General features: G+C 41.5%; 3 protein-coding genes across 5 annotated transcripts; 2 read left to right on the top strand and 1 right to left on the bottom strand.

The window, feature by feature from the left end:
- Positions 1–866: 866 nt before the first annotated feature.
- Positions 867–3,185, top strand: ndufb7 (NADH:ubiquinone oxidoreductase subunit B7). Its single transcript, XM_051384785.1, has 3 exons — positions 867–1,138; positions 2,128–2,296; positions 3,023–3,185. Exons 1-3 carry the CDS (start codon positions 1,027–1,029, stop codon positions 3,108–3,110), a joined length of 369 nt encoding a protein of 122 aa, XP_051240745.1. The 5' UTR covers positions 867–1,026; the 3' UTR covers positions 3,111–3,185.
- A 549-nt stretch (positions 3,186–3,734) lies between these two features.
- Positions 3,735–15,840, bottom strand: tecrb (trans-2,3-enoyl-CoA reductase b). Of its 3 annotated transcripts, none has more exons than XM_051384783.1 (12): positions 15,743–15,840; positions 12,132–12,182; positions 7,114–7,165; positions 6,942–6,986; positions 6,730–6,833; positions 6,515–6,630; positions 5,699–5,804; positions 5,529–5,601; positions 5,387–5,430; positions 5,119–5,176; positions 4,676–4,764; positions 3,735–4,407 (listed from the first exon to the last, which is right to left on the bottom strand). In XM_051384783.1, exons 1-12 carry the CDS (start codon positions 15,755–15,757, stop codon positions 4,234–4,236), a joined length of 927 nt encoding a protein of 308 aa, XP_051240743.1. In that variant the 5' UTR covers positions 15,758–15,840; the 3' UTR covers positions 3,735–4,233. The 3 variants fall into 3 exon arrangements, with proteins under 3 accessions (XP_051240743.1, XP_051240744.1, XP_051240742.1); XM_051384784.1 differs by lacking the exon at positions 15,743–15,840 and adding an exon at positions 12,983–13,074; XM_051384782.1 differs by lacking the exon at positions 15,743–15,840 and having other exon boundaries at positions 12,132–12,893.
- A 2,514-nt stretch (positions 15,841–18,354) lies between these two features.
- On the top strand, positions 18,355–22,654 carry dnajb1b (DnaJ heat shock protein family (Hsp40) member B1b). Its single transcript, XM_051385310.1, has 3 exons — positions 18,355–18,761; positions 20,857–21,458; positions 21,644–22,654. The coding sequence occupies exons 1-3, from the start codon at positions 18,542–18,544 to the stop codon at positions 21,875–21,877; spliced, it is 1,056 nt and encodes a 351-aa protein (XP_051241270.1). The 5' UTR covers positions 18,355–18,541; the 3' UTR covers positions 21,878–22,654.
- Positions 22,655–22,680: the final 26 nt, after the last annotated feature.

Below are 22,680 nucleotides of genomic sequence, written 5' to 3' on the forward strand. Positions count from 1 at the left end.
CTGTCTCACTTTACTTGTCTATGGCTACCTAACTTGCTATAATGGTAAAGAAAAGACTGCCGTTTATCTTCAATGAGTCTGAGGCTTTAATCGTGTCAGTCAGTGGAAACTCCTCATATTTAATTCAAAACTGATTGTCTTGGCAGTTTATACATACCCTTCAATACATGAAATTTAAAGCATTATCATTCGGTTGGAGTAGCCTAAACATAATATTTTGGTGTTCATGTTGTTTAATTTAGGGTAGGGTCTGCGCCAGCCTAAATTAAATTAGGATTCCTAATTTAGGAAATGATTCACTGGGACTGCTCTGTAATAGCTAAATTCCTATAATAGAGATTCTTTTTTTTCCCCAAATTCAGTTAGGAAACATGTTTTTGTGATGCCATGAATCTTAAATGTCATAAGCTTCTGTAATGAGATCCCTGGTGCTGTTCCCCTCTTGGTAATGCAGCCATGCTAGAAAACAATGAATACTGAGCTAAACTGTAATGTGTGTATGGTTTACATCACTAAATATTTACAACTGAAACAGTACTATTCTCATTACCAATATTCATAAATCTTAAATTATTGGAAACAGCACACGACACCTGCCAGCAGAATCTTTGTTATTTGGGCGGAAGGACGGTGTTTCTATAAAGACAGGGGTTTTCTATTGATATGACAGATAACCAGGAACAGGTGATAGGGATAAAGCACAGAGGATAAAGTACAAGTTTGGGTGTGTGTGTGTGTGTGGTTTTTGTCTTTTTTGTTGTTTTGTGTAGTTTGGTTGTGATTCACACTCCAGAGCAGAAGGTGGCGGTAATAAGCAGGGTGCCAACCGCCGTAAAAGAAGCAGGAGAAGAAGAAGTTGCTGCGCTGTTTATTTCCGGTGAAGGGCGGAAGCAGAAACAGGGGGCTTGTGGAGGTGACCGAATGGCAGACAGTAGAGTCATTTTGGAAATATATTAGATTAACGCGCAGCAGAAGCAAAGTAAACACAGATATTTGAGGTAACGGTGCATTAAAATCGTCGGTGCCATGGGAGCTCACCTGGTCAGACGGTATGTCACCGAGACAGAAACCGAACCGGACCCATCGAGGAAGTATGAGTTCGACCCCGACTTTGGATTTCCAGAAAGGAAAGAGAGAGGTCTGTCCGCAGTTAGCAGCTCAGAGAGCCCGAATACTGCATGCCACAGTCTGTTTATAAGCATCCTAATTGAAATCGATATCCTTATCGTTAAGCGTTAGCCTGAATTAGCCTGTTGCTATGGCAGTTCATACGGTGGTTAGCTCAGCAGCTAACTGGTGTCTGAGGAGTGAAGTGTGCAGTGATCCTGTGCCCTGTGCTGGTCTGTGGCCAACTAGTTATAACTTTATGTATTAACTTTTATAAGAAACTATTCCAAAAGGTTGTAAACATTACCCATAGACATGTTACATTACAGTATCAGTGGAAACACACTCACATGCTCGTATATGTCTGCTGGAGTTTCATTTCTGACCAGCAAAGAGAGATTGTGACAGTGACATTATTTTGTAATGCAACCTTTGAGTGAACGGTCATATCAGAATACAGAGGACTTTCGTCACTCTAATGCAATATGCATTAGTGGAGGGAAACACAAGCAAACTTTGACGAGTCAATTGTAACAAGTCAGTGTTTTGCTCTGAGAAGTGACAGCCATTGTCCACAGAAAGCCATTATTAGAAATGTGTCCTTGTTGGCTCATGAATTCACTGCCTTCCCTCACACATCAACTTAATTCAGATTTATTTCTGTTTCTGTGTATGAGTGCTAAGGCCTGCAGTGTTAATGTAGACTGTGGTGAGATTTTTTTAGATTTGCACATTAATCTGATTAATAACTTTAGCTTGAGATACATGTACTGTATCATAAAGTCAGTGTCAGTGGACCCCACTTCAGTAAGGTCCCCTTTTCAAAACAAGGAATGAACCATTTACAGTCTCGCTTGAGTTTGTTACGTGGAACGGCATTTGAGTGAGTTAGTTAATGCAATCTAAATGGCAATGTGCCATGATTGATAATCTCTAATAGGGTGCAATATGACAGGTTTTTGTACAGCAGAGTAACATCCTCCTGAAAGATGACTTTAACCATTTATATCCCCTTTCCAGAGATGGTAGCAACCCAGGAGCAGATGAACCTGGCCCAGCTGCCTTTAGAGCAGCGAGACTATTGTGCCCATCACCTCCTGAAACTCATGAAGTGCAAGAGGGACAACTGGCCCAACTTCCTGGGCTGCAAGCATGAGAAACACGACTGGGACTACTGCCAACACCAGGAGTAAGTGTTAAAGTTTCCAAAGCCATTTGAAAGGTTTTCAGGACACTCACTCGCTGTCACTGTATGTAAGGCCGTTATGTGTAGAGGGGAAACTGACGCTTCATGCAGTTGCTGATTGGTTCACATTAGGGATATGTCCTAATCAGATCTCAACGATCAGTATTGGCGCCAATCAATACATCTTTTAACTAATCGGTGTTGGCTATGTTGAGCTTTATTGATTTGATCTTTTGTTTTACACCAGCTGTTTTTACTAGTTTTCATGCACGGTGCAGCCGTTGTCAACTCTCTCGCTGTGTCTTTACTCCACTCTGAGCTCTGTGTGTGTGTGAGAGCAGGGGCTGCCTGTGCTCGGGGGAGACAACAGTAGAGATCCAACACAACCACATTCAACACGCCACTGCAAGTGCATCAAAAGGCCCGTGAACAAAAAGCCAATAGGAGAAATTAATTACACACATTGCTCAGTTACAGAATTATAAATCATTTACAGGACTTCTCATCCACATTGGTTTAAAAAGATCTTCAAGTTTATGTTAATCTTTTTGGAAAAGCTCCACAAAAACTCAAGTTTCCAAATAACATTATGTCTCAAAGATTAAACAGCTGTTAAACGTACTTAAGTACATTTTAGATCCTCATTTGCAAGATTTAACAATTAAGCTTTTATCCTGTTAAAATATATCCTCGTCATTAACAATGTACGCCATGTAATTCTGTCTCCAGCTACGTGATGCGTATGAAGGAGTATGAGAGAGAGAGGAGGCTCCAGCTGAGGAAGAAGAGAATCGAGGCTCAGGCTACAGCTGCATGATCAGTGGATCCTCTGATACTTCTTCTCTGTATATATGTGCTGCTGTTCACAATAAACAATATTGTTTAAGCTCTACACCCCGCAGTCTTATTCATATCCACACATACAGTAATCCTCTGGAATACATCACCAAAAACATTAGTGTGATCTTTAGTTGACGGCGAGGTTTTATATTCATTATCTGAGCACCAAGTGATTCATTGTTATATTTGTATATTTTGGCTGAAATCTCCGTTCCATGGTCCAGGACAGCTCTATCCATATAGACAAACTATTTCCTGCTCCAGATTTTATCCATGGTCTATTTTACATATTCAGTATTTGTATGAGTCTGAAATAGTGCTTGTACTTGCAGGTGTGGCCTATCTGACAAACAGCCACAATTGTAGCCAAATCTAGATGACAAATGTACATTTCAACCATGACTGATCCTGCATTACTTGACCGTTTTCCCTATTGGTGATGCTGCATCAATATGATACATTTAAATGACCACAAGTCCCCTTCACTTTAAACTCTACACAGTACACCCAGTGTACGAAGCTCCAGTATTCTTGGACAGGAGTGGTGGTGTAGGTACAAATATACATAGTGACACATGTAACACATAACAAGGAAACAACATTTTTGTTTACCTTTTTTTAATAAATTACTTCAGAAGTCAACAAAATTAAATGCTGTCATGATTTCAAATTTAGATTATTGGATATCAAAACTGAAGAATTTAAGTAACACAGACTCTGCCCCAAAACAACTTTAAAATTACGTAAGCGTAGTAAGACATCTTAATATCTTTTACTCACAGTACTTCATTCAGTATGCACTGGGTTGTTTGAAGGCGAAGACTGCTCTGGGAACTCAAACACTCATAAGTCAATTAATCAGAATGGGTTTGTTTGTGGGAAATAAAAACAACTTCAGCAAGTGTAGTGTTACACGTGTTACATTATCACTCAACATGGCAGGGACTGCAGACAGGAAGGGAAAGAGACAATTTGGTTGGTTAAGCTCCAGTGTACATTTTGCAGGATGGAAAAAGGGTCACCCTCTCTGTTAGCGCTGGGGGGAGGAGACGTAGGGGTGTATTTGACTCCTACAATGGGTGAGGGACTGGTCAAGCCCTCTAAAGGACGAAGGGCAGGATGGGTGAGCGGAGCGGAGGGTAGTCGCGGAACTCCTTCAGGTAGCTGCGGTGCTTCCCTTTGGCCCACACAGTCATCTGGATGAAACCCACCAAGGTGAAGAAGGCCACCGGCAGGCACTGCGTCATCAGAGTGAAGCCGAGCCAGGAACCCAGCTGAGAGGAGGAGGAGGAGGAGGAGGAGGAGGAGGAGGAGGAGGAGGGATGTTATACACAGAGTAAAACCACAAGAGGGCAGCAGCTGTAGGTTTAATTAATATAACTTTCAGTGTACAATGATGCAATACAAATAGCTAGACATGAGATAGTGTAACCAGATGGACTCATCTCCCAAGGGGTTAAAACTTCCAGCTGTGCAATAAATATCAAGTATTCATTCATGTGGGGAAAACTTAGCCATCACTTGTTGAATGAAAGATGTTACCTCATAGGTGTAGTTGGGGCAGGAGACCAGCAGGAAGATCCAGGTGAAGGGGTTCTTGGTTGGATAGGGAATCTTCCTTGTCTTAGAGCCTGGATGAAGGCAGCAAAAGAAAGGGAATGTCAGAGAACATCTGCTTTTTAAAAAAACGTATCATTTCATCCTGTAAAACAAAATGTGACGCGTGCATATGTAAGCATCAACTAAAGGAATTCAACCCAAAAAATTCAAAAACAATCTCATGACATTCACCTGTCAATCAATCTTCAACTTTTAGTGACAGAGCGAAGATTCATTCACAAATCCCTCCCTAGCTGCCTGTTTTTACAGGAAATGCCTAAATATTCGGAAGCAAATAGCACGGATTTCTGTTTCACCTGGACTTTGTGTGGATGTCTGTGGATGTGTGTGAGTGTCAGATGTACAGGTGTTACAGGTGTGTGTACCTGGTGGACGGAGGTTCCGAAGAGCAACATGGATGGAAAAGTTGCCGATCTGACAGAACTACGAAAGAAAACAGTCACACAAGTGATTTAATACAGAGTGTGTAAAGCAAAAGATAATGAAAACAAAACTCATATTGTACACTTACAAGAATGACAAAGAAACTAAAACTAATGGACAAAAATACTACTTAAATGATGTTTGTTTATATTCATCGGTCAAACTAAATTAATTACAGAACAAAAGTGTCGAGGATAGAAAGATTCTCACCAAGAATACAATGAGGGCCAGTCGGATTTGTTGCTCCCCGTAGACTGCAACAAGACACAGTTAACATGAGTACTGATGAAAAGGAGTTACAATAGGTGTACGAGTGTTGAGTGTATGGATGTGTAGGTGCATGCATGCTTACTGGGCGGTGTGTACAGCGGGTGGTTGATGTAATACGCCATCCACGCTGCAAAGCCCCAGTAGTAGGTACAGTTCTGGAAAGGAGAATGTGACAGGAACATTGTCAATGAGACTCCGGTGTGGTGGTAATGTAAGGCGAGATATGACACAGTGTTGGGGAATGCATCTCACTTTAAAGATGTTGCGTAACGGCATTGTTCCATGAGAGAAGCGATGGACGAACAGCGTCTCCAGCAGCCTCTTAACGTAGTGGAAAGAGTGACACATACAGGCGAGACTGCCAAAAAGCACAAACACAAAAAGAGGATTGCAGTTACATGGCATGGTATGGTATAACATCTTGACATGTTTAATATATGACATGTTCATATGGATATAAATGACAAAGTTTACTCTATCAAATGCTTCTTCGCATCAATGCATCATCAGTATCTAATCTGTATTGGTTGAAAGCTGCATTAAGTTAGATAGTTTGGTCAATAAATGCCCTCCTTTAATAAAACCGGTCTAGTTGGGATGCATCAAAAATTTAATAACTGTTTCGAACCTGGTAACCAGAGCCATGCTATTAATTTAACATCTGCTGATTAGTGACGATGGGGGGCAATGATAACTAGATTGGTCAGCGATCTCCACTAGGTTTGAACAATAGGATGATAATAGCTGTGTTAATGCTACGTGAGAGTGAACACTACTTTAATCTTATTCAACAGTGGTGATGTGACTGACCAGAAGGGCTTAAAGAACTCTGCAGGAAAGCCAACCAAGTTCAAGAGCCTACACAGACACATACATGAGTGGTATTGATCTTCTCATCTAACTCTCTGCAAGAAAGCAAACAAGCGTATTTCACATAATGTCAAACTATTCCCTTAAAGTTGAGACACGCTCAACTTAAAGACGACACATGTGCCTGCTGTGACCAACCCGTTGGGGGACAAGAAGGCTCCACCTAACTATTTGTGAAGACGAGTTAGAGACACTCACTGTACGACCCAGTGTTTACTGGTGGTAAAGTCATATTTGGGTGCGTAGATGAAGGGTACCCTGAAGTAGAACATCAGATAGATGACCAGAGGGCCGGTATACTCTGTCAGAAAGACCTGAAAGAAAAGATAGTAGGACAGGATAAGTCAGAGCGTTGGAGACAAACACCGGGCACATGCAAGTATTCACCTCGGTTTGCTCTGTGTTGTACTCACTGTGACCCAGCTGATCTGGGCTCCCAGGTCTCTGAAGTAGAAGGTTGCCGTGGTTCCCACAGGGAGATGCTGCAGTACATCCTCATCCTTCAGAGACTTTCCCTCTGAGACACATACATTCACTTAATGAGTAAATTATGAGTAGATTGTAGAGAGAAGCAGTCCTACATTCACTTCAAGTACACTGGTAGATCACACTTTAGCTGACTTACTGGGGTCGAGGCGAATGGACTGTCTGGCTGGGTACCACTGAGGATCTGAAACAGACAGATAAATACTTCACAAACATCTTAAGATGGCGCAGAAAGTGTGTGGCTCAAAGATTTGTTTGATCTTAAATCTGATTTATGAGGCTTTAGTCGCCTGCAGAGAGATGGCACTCACGGCTCTTGTGGAACATAGACTTGATCTCCCCGATAGTGGCATTTGGCTCGACCTACAAATAACACCATAATAAATAAATGGTTGGACATGTGTACACACACGCGCACACACACAAAGGAACATATAATAATCCTGTTTTACATTCATGATGGTGATTAGTGGTAAATTTAGCTCTGGCTGTGCCCACACAGCCCATGGATGTGGGGTATTCAACAGCTGGTATTAGGATTTCAAAGACCACAAATACACACACACACGCACGCACACACGCACACACGCACACACGCACGCAGCCAAAGTACACGACCTTGTGCCAGGCTGCCAGCTATGGCCCAACTACCCCAAATATAAACACAATGACAGCAAAACAGAAACATGAAGAGCACACAGGCAGTCTGGACACACACAGTTGTTACAGGCAGTTGATTTAAAATCCTCTCCACAATCCCATAAATTAAATAGTTTGATAGATTGAATAGTTTTATCTGTTGACTCGAGGCAGCTTTAGGGCTGTGACAGTAACTGCACGACCACAGTTTGTTATAGGAGTGCCTACAGTTTGTGATATGAATAAACAATGAACACAATAATCATTGCTTAGTTATCATCATTGATATCTTCCATCCTATGTTCAATGGCTTCAGCTTGCGTGGGTGGGGGGTGGTCCATTAAACTTGAGGGATTTCTTATTAATTAAGCTATTCTGCTCATTATTTTGGGTGTGTGCTGCCCAAATAGTATAGAATGTGTGCCGCCTCATAAATTATAAAGCGCTCCAAGTACCACCATTATGACCAACGTTAAACTACAGTAGCGTAGTGGATGTCTGGATGGCTATGATAAGGTCGAGGGATCTTTACGAGATTCAGGGTTAATGCTATCAGTTAAATTCATTCAGTCACCGTGAGCCACAGTATATAAAAAAATATTCCAATGAGCTCAATATAGTGAAGTATACAGACACACATCCCTGAGTTGAGGTACTGGAACTGGTATTGGGAAAGAAAAGTTCAGTTGGTGCATCCCTAATTAGGTCAAGTTACTGCAGCACTCTGCCTGAAAAAAAAATATATTTCTGGACATTTTTTGGATGGGCACATGGAAGAGGTGGTTCAGGAAATGGTGTATTGTAAATTGTAAAAACCTTTGACCAACTTTTCATGCAACCACTGATATCAGAAGGTTATGAAAATATTGAGACTTGAAACATGCTGGAGAAAAATGAATATCATGCCTTTTATATGTCGATAAATTGTCTAATTCAGGTTTCAAGTTACTAAACTGAAATAATAATTCATCAGAAATGTCCTTATTAGTACATTAGTAATAAACTCTGCAATACTATCTGGACATTACATCATTATAGCACTTCAGACATCAGCATCAAATTTCTCTCAAAGCCTTTGACATTCATGACTTCAGTCACAAGTTTCTCCAAACATTTTAGCAGCAAGCCGATATTTCCCTGATGGCGCGGAGTAGGAGAGCCAAGATGCTTCAGTGAAATCCTATATGTGTTTTCCTTTATGCAATCACACCATTTAAGCAAACTGGTGACGCAAGAGGCTAACGAAAGAAAATGCATTTTTTTCTGTATGTGTGCTATGTGGCCAAGCTCCTTATAGATGAGCTGACCAGCTAACGTGTAGCTGTGTGAAAGCCCGGATGGCACTGAACATAATAATACAGCACATAAATGTTCAACAAGTTCAAGTCTCAAACATGGAATTGCAAATTACTACCAAGCCATTAAACCATAACCCAAAAATTTGAGCCATCAAGGACAAAGTTCACACCACATCATAGTGACAGGGTTTGGCTGTTATCCAAGACATACAGGGTCCATAATTAACTTTTTGGCTTATCTGCCAGTTTTACTGCAGGTAAACTGAGAAAATGTACCGACCACAATATTTTTTACCGGCCATAAAACTGCATCGTATTTTAGCCAGGATCTTGGGTATGCTGTGTCATTCAAACAGCACCTCTCACAAAGACTTTGTCTTCATGTCAATGTGTTGCCACATCTCTAATAACATGTAAACAGATTATTCACTGGTCATCTGGCCGGTGACTCCCAATTTATTTTCTTCCCAAACTAAACAATCACCCACATTTTGCACATGGTGGGTGTTAATTTTGGACACTGCAGACATATAATGATAATGTTATGGCTAACATGTACCGATCAGCCATAACATTATGAGCACTGACAGGTGAAGTGAATAACACTGATTATCATGGCACCTGTCAGTGGTTGGGATATATTAGGCAGCAAGTGAACATTTTGTCCTCAAGTTGATGTGTTAGAAGCAGGAAAAATGGGCAGCGTGAGAATTTGAGCGACTCTGAACCAGAGACAGGGTCATGGGCTCATTGATGCACATGGGGAGCGAAGGCTGGCCCTGGTGGTCCGGTCCAATAGATCCAGGGTGCCCAGGTGGTCATGTTGTTATGGCTGATTGGTGTATAATTAAGTACCCAGGCCAGCTCTGTTCTGTATAAACGGTGCAGTAATGCTAGATTATCTTAGTGTTTTGGAGAATATACTGAAACTCTTTCCTTTTAATAGCATTTTAGGAAGCCTGGAACTTAAAGAACTAGCATTTTCTTGACGGTTGCACGCTTAACAGCATGGATTCTTTTTGGCGATACTACAGATAAATACCTGCTTCTCATGGCCGATACCGAAAAGATGACCGATAATTTCAAATTATTGTATTTTAAAACCTGTGCATAACCTGTAGTCTATGCGCATTGGTGGCAAGAAAGAGTAGACTGTAGAGGTCTGCTGCTCTAATTGACTTAGCTTCTGTTCATGTCACCCAAAGAACCACAGGCCATTTTCAGCAGGATGACATCACTGAGAAACCACCTCTCTGTGACCGCTGCAGCCCCCCCCTTCTTTCTAGAGGTTTCATTCAGTATCAAGCTAACAGAGTCTGTCCTATAAACCCTGACTCAGACATGACACAGAACTAGAGTTTTATGTCTAACTCACTCTGTTAGTTTAGCTCGGTTAGCCTACTTTGGGAAACAAGTCCCCCACAGGACCCTCTGTCCAGATCCAGTTCTATATCTGTCATTTCTGTGAAACTGTTAAGTCTGCATGTGCTATCACCATGGAAACTCTGCTAATCCGACAACAGAGGATAATCCACCAAGGATACTCACACTTTATACTTTGTGGTCTTGAGGAGCAGCCTTTGATAAGCGGTGTCTTCCCCTACTGACAGACTAACACCACTGTAAACTTGACTAATGCAACTCTATACACCAACAGGCCTCACACCGACAACACACTGAACCCTCCTAATGCAACAGTCGATGGACTTACAGGCCTTACTAATTAAAGCAGTCTAACACAATACTAACAAAGTACAGGCCAAGTCCAAATTACTGTAAATATACCTGGTAAAACTATAGGCTTAAACATCCTACCAAAATAAACATGGCTAATACAACAGTGATACTCTATAATCCTGACTGTAAACACAACTTGAGTCTATATCACTTCAGCAAAACCTGACATGACATTCTATAATCTGTAAATTAAACAGAGCTTGTTTGTCTGGCAACAACCTGGACAAAACGTTACCGGATGACACTTGTGGGAGTTAACAATGTTTTGTGTGCAAACTACCGTTCTTTTCCCTGATTGCTGCTTTTGTCCTGCACCTGTATCCAACTGGGGTTGATTCATTGCTACACATATCAAATGTGCTCATGGTGTGAGGAGGATTTCCATTCTACAAGCCTCAGCATATTTCTGCATCAGTCTTTTGATACTTTCCACCTTAATATGTAAACTCTTGTAAACATTCTTCTGTTTTCAAATTGAGAGCTGTTAAAAAAATGAATAATCAAACCTGATAATGCCACAAAGGAACAGAGTCAAGAAAAGGCTGTAAATATATCCTCTAAAGGTGACTATTACAGTACATAGAATTTGTTCCACATATATACATACACATACAAGTTCCCTTCACCACATTTCAGAGGTATAAACCCTTCTAGATTTCTAGGAGTGTAGCAGCTGGCTTCTGGCTAACAATGCAGAGGGGGGATATCTTGAGATACTGATACCTATTCCGCACTTAGTTCAACCACCTGAAACAGAGCTGCAAGCAGGACTGGAGTAAACCAACTTCTGAAGGCCACGATGAAAACAGTAAACAGGCTCTAAAATGAGATCTAAAATAAACAATTTCACATGGACAGGTGAAGTTTATCTGTGTATTTTTGTGAAGTCTGAAAAGTGAGTCCAATTTATTTACTGTTAACATTTTTTTTTTCCTAAATAAATATTGTGAATATCCCAAAGAATACATTATGGATGGCATCATATGATGAACATTATGTAGGAGCTCATTTGATACTGTACAGATTTGTTCTCTGCATGAGATGTTCAGGGTGTGACACCTGCCGTTTTGATGCTATAGGTTTGTGTTGTAATGCTTTATAATGTAAAGTGAACAGTATCTAGTTGTATATGGACCCATACAGCAACTCTCCAAAAGAATCCCAATAAAAAGTTAACTTTGTAAACTTCTCAAAGGTTGGATTTGTTGGAAAGTGTCGTATTGGTTTACACGACCACACAGCAGTTTATGATATTTTGTCCGCCCCTTGTATGTGTGTGCCAAAAGCGCCTTCCTTATCCAGATAACTGAACCCAGCAGTGGTGTGTCACATGCATGTGTGTCTCCTTTATACTGCCAGTTACACACCTAATGACAGACAGCAAGCAGCAAGGACTACAGCTACAGCAGCTCAACTATGTTCTAGAAAATACCTGACTCACATACACAAAGATATTTCACTGTAATACAGGACCAGGCATAGTGCACCTGTTGCATTTAGTAAACAGACACACAACACAGGCACAAAGACAATGAAATGTGCACATACAGTATTTAAAATTAATTTTTGGCAGTGCTGAAGTTAGAAAAAGCATACTTAACCTTAAATAAATCAAGATGAACAAAAATACATGAGGAGAAGAAATAAGTTCTCACCTTGTCCAGGAAGCAGAGCTTGTCCTTGGTCTTGGCGTCCAGTATCTCCACCTCAAAGAAAACAACAGCCTTTTTAGCTTTTTTAGCAGGTTTGCGTTTGACAGGGGCTTGACCCGGCACAGGGGGACCCACCACTGCCCCATTAGCCGGCTTTTTACTGCTGGTGGCCTCTAGTGCGAGGGTATCCATGTCCACAGTCCTCCTCCTGCACTTGGTTTATTCCCTTCTTCTCCACAGTCTTCCCCCTTGATTCTCGTCACTATTTTCAACTGTCTAACCAAGATCCACATAGAGGAGAGGGGCAGCACTCAGCTGTGGAAATAAATCTGTCTGCCCCTCCCTCTTCTTCTTCTCCTCTGCCATTCCCTCGCTCTCCCTCCCTCTTTGCCCCTCTCTCATTCCCTCACTACGCTGCTTTATTTAACTGCCAGCCGACCCCTGGAGCGCGGACATATGCCACATGTGTGTGTGCACAGTTGCATACACAGGAATGCCCGGTATCCCCCTGGCAAACTGTCTACGGTATATCATGTGTGTCTATATCTCATGAGGGAAACTTCTAGAGCAGGGAGCAGAAGCTATATTTCACAGCTGCAGTGACTTGGTTTTGAAACATAATTCCTTCCTAAAAGAAGGACACCTGATGACCCCCGATACCTCTCAACCCCTGGATAAGTGGTCAGATGGAAGGGAGGTATTATGACCAACAGCACCCCTCCTTTCCTCGTTTGACCCCCACTCTTCCTCCTTCCAGCTAAATATAAACGTCCACTGTGAACTCTGCGTAACCAGCTCCCTCCCTACAGCCCGACCCCCCCCCACCGACCAAACTGAACCACCAGATCACTTACATGGGGAGTCTCCCTCTCCTGCCATCAAAGGGTGATAATACTCCAGACTCTGAGGGATTAAGTCAGGGCATTTCCCTTGGTGAAGCCCACCCCTCCTCCACTCTCTGATGAAGAACAGTTGGGATATGGTTCCATAATGAATGAAAGACATATAGTCACAAGTGGTAACATGGAAGATTAGGCCCGACATGTAAGCTATCCATGGACTTGGATGCATATAGTTTAATGAATATACAGTATGAAACATCTTCTATTATGTCAAAGGTCAACCTCACGTCAGTTAACTTTGCTCAAATATCAGATGTAGACAAAGGCCTGGCCCCTGTGTACCTGCCAGTGAAACTGATAAAAACTAGCATGATAACAAAAAATAAAATCAATTATAAAGGATTTAGTCTAGATAAATAAAGAGTTAAACAGGACTTTCTACTGATTTGGGTTTGAATTTTGTCTATACGTTTTTTGTTATTTGTACAAAGCAAAAAATGTTAATTTAACTTTAATCAGAGCTTTTTAAACATATTCACTGAGCTGCTTTTTTATTCAGTGAAAATTAAACAGTAGAAACTTTCATTCTTCGAATTCACGTGTGCTTAAATCAAGCAGGACACATGACACCGCAGTTGAGACTTCGGGGAAATAACCTCATCTCAGTTTTCTGTGTGCCAGGCATACCCACTGCCCCTGTACCTCCCCCACCTCATCTATATAAAGCCTCTGTCTGGCAGTCTGTCCTGGTAGTGCACTCTGGGGTGAGGGTGAAGCAGAGAGAAATAAGCTTTAATTGCTCGTGAGGGGACTTTTGCTGCGTTTTGCTGGTAATGTCTGGACCTTCTATCCCCAGGTAGGAGACCGTTTTTGAAACCTGGAAAGATAACCTGCTTAGACATATTAACAGGTAATCTGGAAGTGATTCTTTGATCCATTGTGAAGTGTTTTTGTGCACAGTGCTAGAAACTGATTGGTGTGTAAGCAAGACAGATCACTGAGAAAGTGATGCAGCTCTCTGGTGCTATCTGGTGTAAATGCAAAGAAACTATGAATAAACCGGTCTAATGAACCGAATGGAAAATACTTAGTTTGATTTATGTAACAAGTTATTATAAAATGTAACAATTACATACTTTTAGTTTGCTAGTAATTCTGTTTAACATACACATGGAAGAAATGATCTTAAAGAGCATTTGTTTGCACTGGTGTGAGTCTTTATCTTTCAAATGTGTGCACTGGTTATAGTGTCATAGTCCACACCCAGCAATTATCGCTTGTCTGTGACTTCAAATAGAATCAGAATCGGAAATACATTAATAATCCCAGGGGGAAATTACTTTCGTTACATACTCCAGATGTAATAGACATATAATATATTAATAATATATATATATTTATTAAGGTTAAAATATACAGTTTAAATATCAGTTATAGCCAACGCTACAACAATGTCTATTAACTGCCTAATCATTCAGTTTTGTTGGCTACATCATTGTATAATGGTGTAACACCATATTCTGTGACCTGATTATATGACCTGATTAACTTATATCTACTACAACTGCAAAACTTCATACCACCATAATTAACCTCCACAGGCTCATAGAAGTCACATATTTCAGTGTAATACTGGGTACACTAGTTACAATGTGGGCATATCATGAGCCTGATTGCCACACTGTGGCTTCATAAGTACTTTAAAAATGTGCATGCTAATGCTGTCAATGGCATGGCATCAGAAGGTGATGAGTGAAGATTGCCATGAAAAGGTGAGCTGATTGATTAGGGGTCAGGCCTATAACCGACACAATGGCCAGTGCAAATATATGCTGACACCAGTGCAAACATTGATATTGACTTATCATGAAAAACCCTCACAATTAAGCACATAGTATGTTCAATATGTTAAGGAGAATTATTATTATATTGGCTGTGTTTTAATTGATCTATCTTCATTATTTCAGTGTTGTTTTGTCCCTCACAGGTTGCAGAAGTCACATCTGTCAAGTGAAAGAAGGGGAACCGGAGCAGCCACTGGTTGGGTCAGTTTCTGTGAGACTACTTCAGATCCTGTCTGGTGGGTTTTTTAGTGCTCATGAAACTCTTGCTCACATCTACAGAAGCTGTTAGTGCTGCAGGAGTACAATGGTAGCAGTGAATGATAAAATAGACCAATGTGAGGAGTCAAGTCTGTATAAAGACGTACAAAAACATGCTTTCTTCTTTCTAAGTCTGGTTTTGTAAAGTTAAACCCATCCAAGCCATGAAGGTTGATTTAAAATGGGCTAATATAGCGCACTTGACTGTTCACCTGCATTATTGGCTAATAACACGATAAGAAGAGTCATTCCTGCCACAGATGGCGATGATGCCGAGCTTTTTGCCTCCACAGAGAGCTCGGTGTTCAGCTTACACAGACGTTCAGCTTTTGTCGAAGACCTAACAAACCCACACCTCCAGTATAATTCATCCTACGTGTGTCTGCAGCTCGACTTTACTGTCTGTGCATTCAGCTGCAATGTTAGCCAGTACAAACGTTAATTTCCGTGCACGAGAGGCCAAATCCCCGGTCATAGCAACCAGCCCGCGACAGGCGGCGGTGCAGCAGCATGCGACCCACTGCTCGTGCTTAAAGCTTTAAATTAGACTGTCCCGGAGGAGTTTACTCTTCAGGAAATCGCAGGGAAATTCCGAATTGGTCTAATTAATGAACTTCTGTCCCAATAACGCGCCCCATTGACGGTTTAGAGTTTCATAAACACTACTTACCTCGTAGTGCTTCATCTTGGCAGTGGTAGCCCCTTCCTTAATATCCTGGATGAGTGACAGAACCGCCGCCAATCAGCGAAGTAATATGCGACTGCTGAGGCCACCGTAGGCGGACACTACGTCCGCGCCGCAGCCAATCAAAGCCGGCGGCGTTCAGGTGACGACGCCCACACTATCAGGAAGCTAGCCAATGAGATTTGAGCAGACGGAGTGGTCGCTGCTATGCTTAACGTAATTGGATTGATACGAAGCCGTTTATGCGCATGCGTGTTGATCCAATCGGCTACAGACTGCGGACCACCAATTATTTAATAGCATTATATTTCCAGTTTCTTTCTGTTGTCCCTTTCTCTCGATGTTATGTCTACTATATTATTATTATTATTATTATTATTATATTGGTTTACAACTGCACATTAGCCTTTTTCTGTGTACATTGTGTTTTTTTTTGTGTATAAACTGTCCTACATTAATAAAGTTTGTCATTTTCCTGGTATGTTGTCACTTTATAATCTCAAATCAAAGCCAATACTCGCTCTGGGGAAATGTTCTATGAATTGCTTGTATTAGTCAGGCACATTTACCCCAAAATAATGTTTTTGTACAGTAGTAAAACAACACACAGTGAGGACAAAGTGATGATTAATAAAAGGATTTATTTCCATGCAGGTTCGGTAGAGGCAGGTCCACTGATGTCCACTACACTTAAATACAGAGGGCTAAATGAACATATGTACTTTGAATTCATACCCTAAAAATATACAAAAGCAGGGGACATTATACCTGCAATCGATGGCTCTGCTAAAGCCCTTGTTCTGAGCTCCACCTTAAAAAAACAAAAATCTTGCTGTTAGGGTGGGTCTGAGCTCTTAACATCTGCAGGGATATTTAACATTTCTCATCCCTGAAAAACAGGTTTTGCTATGCACAACTTCTTTGCAAAAACTTACCTTGCACGTGTACAGTTGGTTATACAATATGCACACCATATTTCTTACTGCATACTGCATAAAGTGTATATATTTTCATTATAGTCTTTATATTTTCCATTATATCTTTAGAATATTTTTATTTTATAATCCTTTTTATATTATTACACTTCTGTACTTTTTGCACTACATTTTCCCTGTACTGCTCTGTCAAACTCGAATTTCTCCCACAGGGGATCAATAAAGGAATATCTTATCTTATTTTATCTTATCTTTTGCTTCACTTGACAGAGAGTATCCCATACGTACGGATTAGTCAATATTTTACAAACTAAATTCAACTTTATACAGCAATTTACTGATTAATTTTGAACATCTAAAAAAACTATAATTGCTGTACACTTAACTAATGCAACTTGTCCTGACAAATCTCTGACAGACATTTCTGTGTAAGAGCAGAAGCATGTAGGCCTACATATTTGTAGCATTAAATTTGAAATGCTGCCTTCAAGTGCTACTCGTACACTCTTCCCCTGCCCTACCACACAGAGCAGTGTTACAGAATATGGAACGAAGGTGAATATTATCCAGTATAATGTCATTTATCATATTTGGACATACCCATTCGTGCAGGCAGGGGTAGCCATGAACACTGTAGCCCAAATAGTTTAAAACCAACAAAAAAATAAATGTCCCCTGCACTTTTTCAAAAGGCCGTTTTGGTACCCTGCAGTTTTTACCGTCCAAAAACAATGTTACGCTACAGTAAACAGAGACCCGTCAAGCACTAGGACCAAGCGGAAAACGGCCGCTCGGTTGGCTCTGTCGTTTCTTCTGTGATTGTGTGTGAATGTGTGCACGGACGTGTCCCCCCCCCACACCTCTGAAATCAAGATTTCGTCCTTGATGAGGATATTTATCTAAAACTTTATTAGTGTTATTAATGATATGTTAGATAAAACACCACACACTAAGTGGTAATCAGCCTGTACATGTTAAGTCTGTATGTTTAAAATTTGATACTTTCTTTCTTTTCAGTTTAGCAGTTGTGAATGAATCAGCAGCAGCTGAGCTTGCTGCACCTTTAAATATCAATTATATGGATCAAACTGTTTGTCCTGCTGTAATAGTGTAAGTTTCAGATAAAACCTATAGTAACAGTTGGAAATATGTATTTTGGAGGACCTGGCCCGCCTGAAGGTAAAGTCCCAAAATGTTATGACCTACATCTCCTTGTTGTGGGGCACACTGCCAGCCGGTGCACAGTGGATTTAGTGCTCCTAAATCTGGGCCACACCCAAGCCTAACAAAAGCTCCTGCCAGCAGTCTATCCACAGTGCCATTTTGGTATCGTGGGGTTCAGTGAGGGTACTTTGTCTTTTTTGCACCATGCTCACACAACAAGTATCTCTAGACTATTGTTTATTGTGGTTTATTCATTGTTCATGGCATTAGCTGTGAATACCCGTGATCGGGTCTACCACGCCAGTAATGTCCATAGGGAGACAGTCCCCCCCCCTTTTTAAATAAATCTATAAATAAAACTGAATGTATTACACACTTGTTTAAAAAAGACCGCCTACATGCTCTTGTTGTGGTGTTTTGGGTGACTGATATGGCATGGTATGTTGCTGTGCTTGAATATTTCCGACAGTACTTGAAGGCAGCATGACGCGACGTCGCGCTGGGCGTGTCTTAGCTGACCTGTGACAGTTGAGGTTGTTCAGGCTCGTTGTGGAAAACTCTGGAAGTTTCTGAGCGGTTTATAAGGAAAACCTTCGAGGTACAGCGCTCCGAGTTCAGACAGACGACCGACCGAGGACGTGCTACTGAAGTTCAGAGACAGTCTGTTTATTAAAGAGGCCGCTGGATGGTCAAAATGGGAAAAGACTACTACGACATTTTGGGAATTAAGAGAGGAGCGTCGGAGGACGATATAAAGAAAGCTTATCGTAAGCAGGCTCTGCGCTATCACCCCGACAAAAACAAATCACCGGGAGCCGAGGAGAAATTCAAAGAGATTGCCGAAGCTTACGACGTTTTGAGCGACCCAAAGAAAAAGGACATCTACGATCGTTATGGTGAAGAAGGTAGGTTTCACTTATGAATCTCTAAACTGTGCCGTTAATTACGCAAGCTCTTAAAGAGTTACGTTAACTTTACGCCGCAGATGTCAGGCGACGATATGAAACTTTAACTTAGCGTCAACGTTCACGGGACAGAGCAGACGTTGGTGTTATCCTGTGTGTCATGGCGCTCCCCTCTCTCCTCTGCTCTGTCCTCCACTCAGTGCTTGTCTCTGAGCCAGCAGAGGCGAGGCTCAGGAGAACTCACCTTACATGTGTCTACTAGAAGTCACAAGTCTGACTGAAAATGGGTGAATGTGAGTGGAGGAGAAGAGTTGGGGGGCGTTGTCACGGAAGGTGTTGATTGTGGTGCATGGCAACCATTGACAGTATGACGGCGACCTGACAGGTGGGGCAGTGTCACAGAAACGTGTTGAAATACTTTATCCTTATTTTTCCTAGCTGTTTAGTAACCATGGCGACTAAAGGCAAGGGCACACTGGTTTTTTAGGCATGTGGAAGAATATAAGAAATCTTTAGCGTCCTCTGTTACACTTGAGATGTTTAAGTTATTGACTGGAGACGATGTCGTCTGACGTGTTACCGTGGCAACCCGGTTTGCATCGATGTCATGTTCTGTTAATTTCCATCAAAACATTTAAAATGATTGTAATAAGGTCGATGACAACACTATAACCCACTCAGTGCATTGTGTGTGTTGTGTACATGCATCATGGTTACTTCTTAGCTAAGAATTGAAATTCCTGAGAAACTGGGAAAGAAATTAGATCACGTGTATACCTAAAACAGAATCAATAAGATCACCTTAATATCAGTGGGATACTCACATATAACATTAAAGATTGTTGCATTTCTACAGTTATTTAACAGCATTCAAGTGCACATAAACATGATGCATCAGTTCGAACACAGCAGTGTATGTGATACTTTAAAACCATTATTTATAAAAACAGATTAAAAATTTGAACATTAAATCTAATATTATATGTAGTAAATGATTAATTTTAGGACGTAAAAAATGTAATGGCACCAGGTTTCTCCCTTATGAACCACACTTACCTCTGTAACAATAAAACAGGACAATGAAGATTTGATTTACTCCTTTTTAGTGTTAAATGTTAGGGGTGTGCATCTCTCCAATAAAAGACTATTCGATGCGTATCTCGATACATGGGGTACGATACGCTTCAAGAACGATACATTTTAAAATGGAACGATTGATTCAGTTCGATTCAGAAGGATTTCGATTCGATGTGGCACAGCTCAATTCGTGAGGGTATGATGCAATGGATTTCTTGTTGAAAGTAGACAAATTGTCTACTTTGACTTCATCCTTAACTTGGTTGTACAACTCTGGTACGCACTTGTTAGTGAAATGCTGTCGAGTCAGTATGGTGTATCGGGGCTCTGATGTTTTTATCATGTCCCGAAAGCCATCATTCTCCACGACAGAGTATGGTCTCATGTCTTTAACAATGAACCGGGTTATTGAGGCCGTTATTACCTTTGTTCTCGCTGAGTTGTGGGTGAGTTTTGGCTGGAATAAGTCCTGTATTTCTGTCTGTGTCTTTGTGCTATCTGTGCTAGCCTCCTCCTCGCCTGTTTCCCCATGCTGTCTCACCAAGTGAGTGTGGAGATTTGTCGTACTACCGGAGTACTTTATCGCAGTTTTACAGTCTTTGCATATAGCGACGCTTTTATCCAGTACTCCATTCTTCAAATAAAATCCAAATTTCTTCCACATTTTAGACTTTAAACTTGCCCGAGCTTTGTGAATCCTGCCCGAGTCAGCCATTTTTTAAACTTTCCCTCACAAACTCACAGCGCTATCTGACGTAACTCGCTAGAGTTTTAAGGGAGGGAGCGAGAGACGGTCAGAGAGAGATGCAGTTTTCAGCAGCTGCTGCTGCATCAGCAGCGTAAACCGATTTATAACTTTTTAATCGGGCCATCGGCCGGTTCAAGCTACATTATGACCGATTTATTAGTCCGTGTACCGATGCACTCGCATCTTTTAAATCAAAATCGATTTTCCAATTCAAAACGGTTTTTGTTGTACCCCTATTAAATGTATTAACTGATTGTTTGTCTCACTCAGGTCTGAAAGGCGGAGGCCCCTCAGGTGGTGGTGGTGGTGGTGGTCCTGGCACCTTCAGCTACACCTTCCAGGGCGACCCCCATGCCATCTTTGAAGAGTTCTTCGGTGGACGTAATCCCTTTGGACAGTTCTTTGGTGCCCGCAATGGAGGCATGGATGAGGAGATGGACACTGATGACCCTTTTGCCCGCTTTGGTATGGGGGGCGGTGGAATGGGCGGGTTCCCTCGCTCCTTCAGCTCCGGTATGGGAGGAATGGGCCCTCACAGTAGCGTTGTAAAGAAGCAGCAGGACCCCCCTGTGGTTCATGATCTCCAGGTGAGCTTGGAGGAAGTTCTTTCAGGCTGCACAAAGAAAATGAAGATCTCGCGTAAAAGGCTGAACCCCGACGGGCGATCAATAAGGCCAGAAGATAAAATCCTAGAGGTGCAGATAAAGAAGGGGTGGAAAGAGGGCACGAAAATCACATTTCCCAAAGAGGGGGACGAGACTCCCACGAACATTCCAGCTGATGTGGTCTTTGTGTTGAAAGACAAGCCACATCCAGTATTCAAACGTGAAGGCTCTGACATCATTTACACAGCGAAAGTGTCCCTCAGAGATGTAAGTTAAGATTACACCTTATTGTCACTTACCTTTCTTAAACACCTCACATAAATGCTTGAATACAAACCCAAAGAATTGTTATCAGCTGAAAATCGTCAGTTGAAATTGAAGTTCCTGTTAGTGCCTCTTCATGATCTTAACCTGTGTTTCTCTCCCTTTTATTTTCCCTTCTGTCCCATCAGGCCTTGTGTGGCTGCACAGTCAGTGCACCCACCTTGGAAGGCAAAACGGTGACCGTCTCATCAACAGATATTGTGCAGCCAGGGATGAAGCGGCGTGTCAGTGGCGAGGGGCTGCCTTATCCCAAACGGCCAGATCGTCGAGGTGACCTAATAGTGGAGTTTGAGGTTAAGTTCCCAGAAAGGCTCAGCCAGAGCGCCCGGGACACCATCGCTCAGGTCCTCCCACGATCTTAAGCAAGTCCAACGGACCGCCAGGACTTTACAACTGTCAGACTAAGCTGCCAACTACTTTTTTTTTATCAATCATCACATGGACGTTCATGTGGAGTCACACCAGACAATAAAGGAGAGACTCATGGGATGGGATTGTCAACCATAGTGTAAAAACACCATGGGAAAATGTTGACCATGAATGACTGCAGCATTTCAGAGGCTAGAATGTAAATATGAATGACACTGTTTGGTGTTTGGTTTACTGAATAAGATTATATTTTGATGAAAATAACTGTATTATAATATATAAAAAATATGTGCACTATTCTGTGGGAACTGCTTTGTTGGTAATAAAGGTTCTCCCTAAAAAAGATGTTTTCTTTTTGTATGAAATTGTAACATAAAAACGTGCATTGAATTGTTTACATAGTTAGGATGGAACGCTTATAAAGTGTGTAGAAAGATTTCTGTATGGAGAAGTCTACACTTCACATCCAACTGAAAAGTTGCTGGCTGACTAATAACATGTCACTATCATCATTATGGAAAGAACAAGACAGACATTAAAACTAGTGCTGTAAACCTGAACCGGGGTATTGTTTGTGTTTTCCCTGTAGCCACTGCTGACACCAGAGTCAGCTCTGACAACAAGGGAAGGCTCAAGGGCTCTTGTGTCCTGTGAGTGACCTTGTATTCTTTTACATTCACAGATGCTCCTGTCATTGTATCTGGCCAATGACGGTCTGTTTGCCAAAGTCTTTCTCTGTTGCTAACCTCAATAAATGTGTACACTTCCAACTGATCTGTCCGTCGTAAGTTAAAAC

This window comes from Dicentrarchus labrax, unplaced genomic scaffold, assembly GCF_905237075.1.
Source record: "Dicentrarchus labrax unplaced genomic scaffold, dlabrax2021, whole genome shotgun sequence".
Taxonomy (NCBI): domain Eukaryota; kingdom Metazoa; phylum Chordata; class Actinopteri; family Moronidae; genus Dicentrarchus; species Dicentrarchus labrax.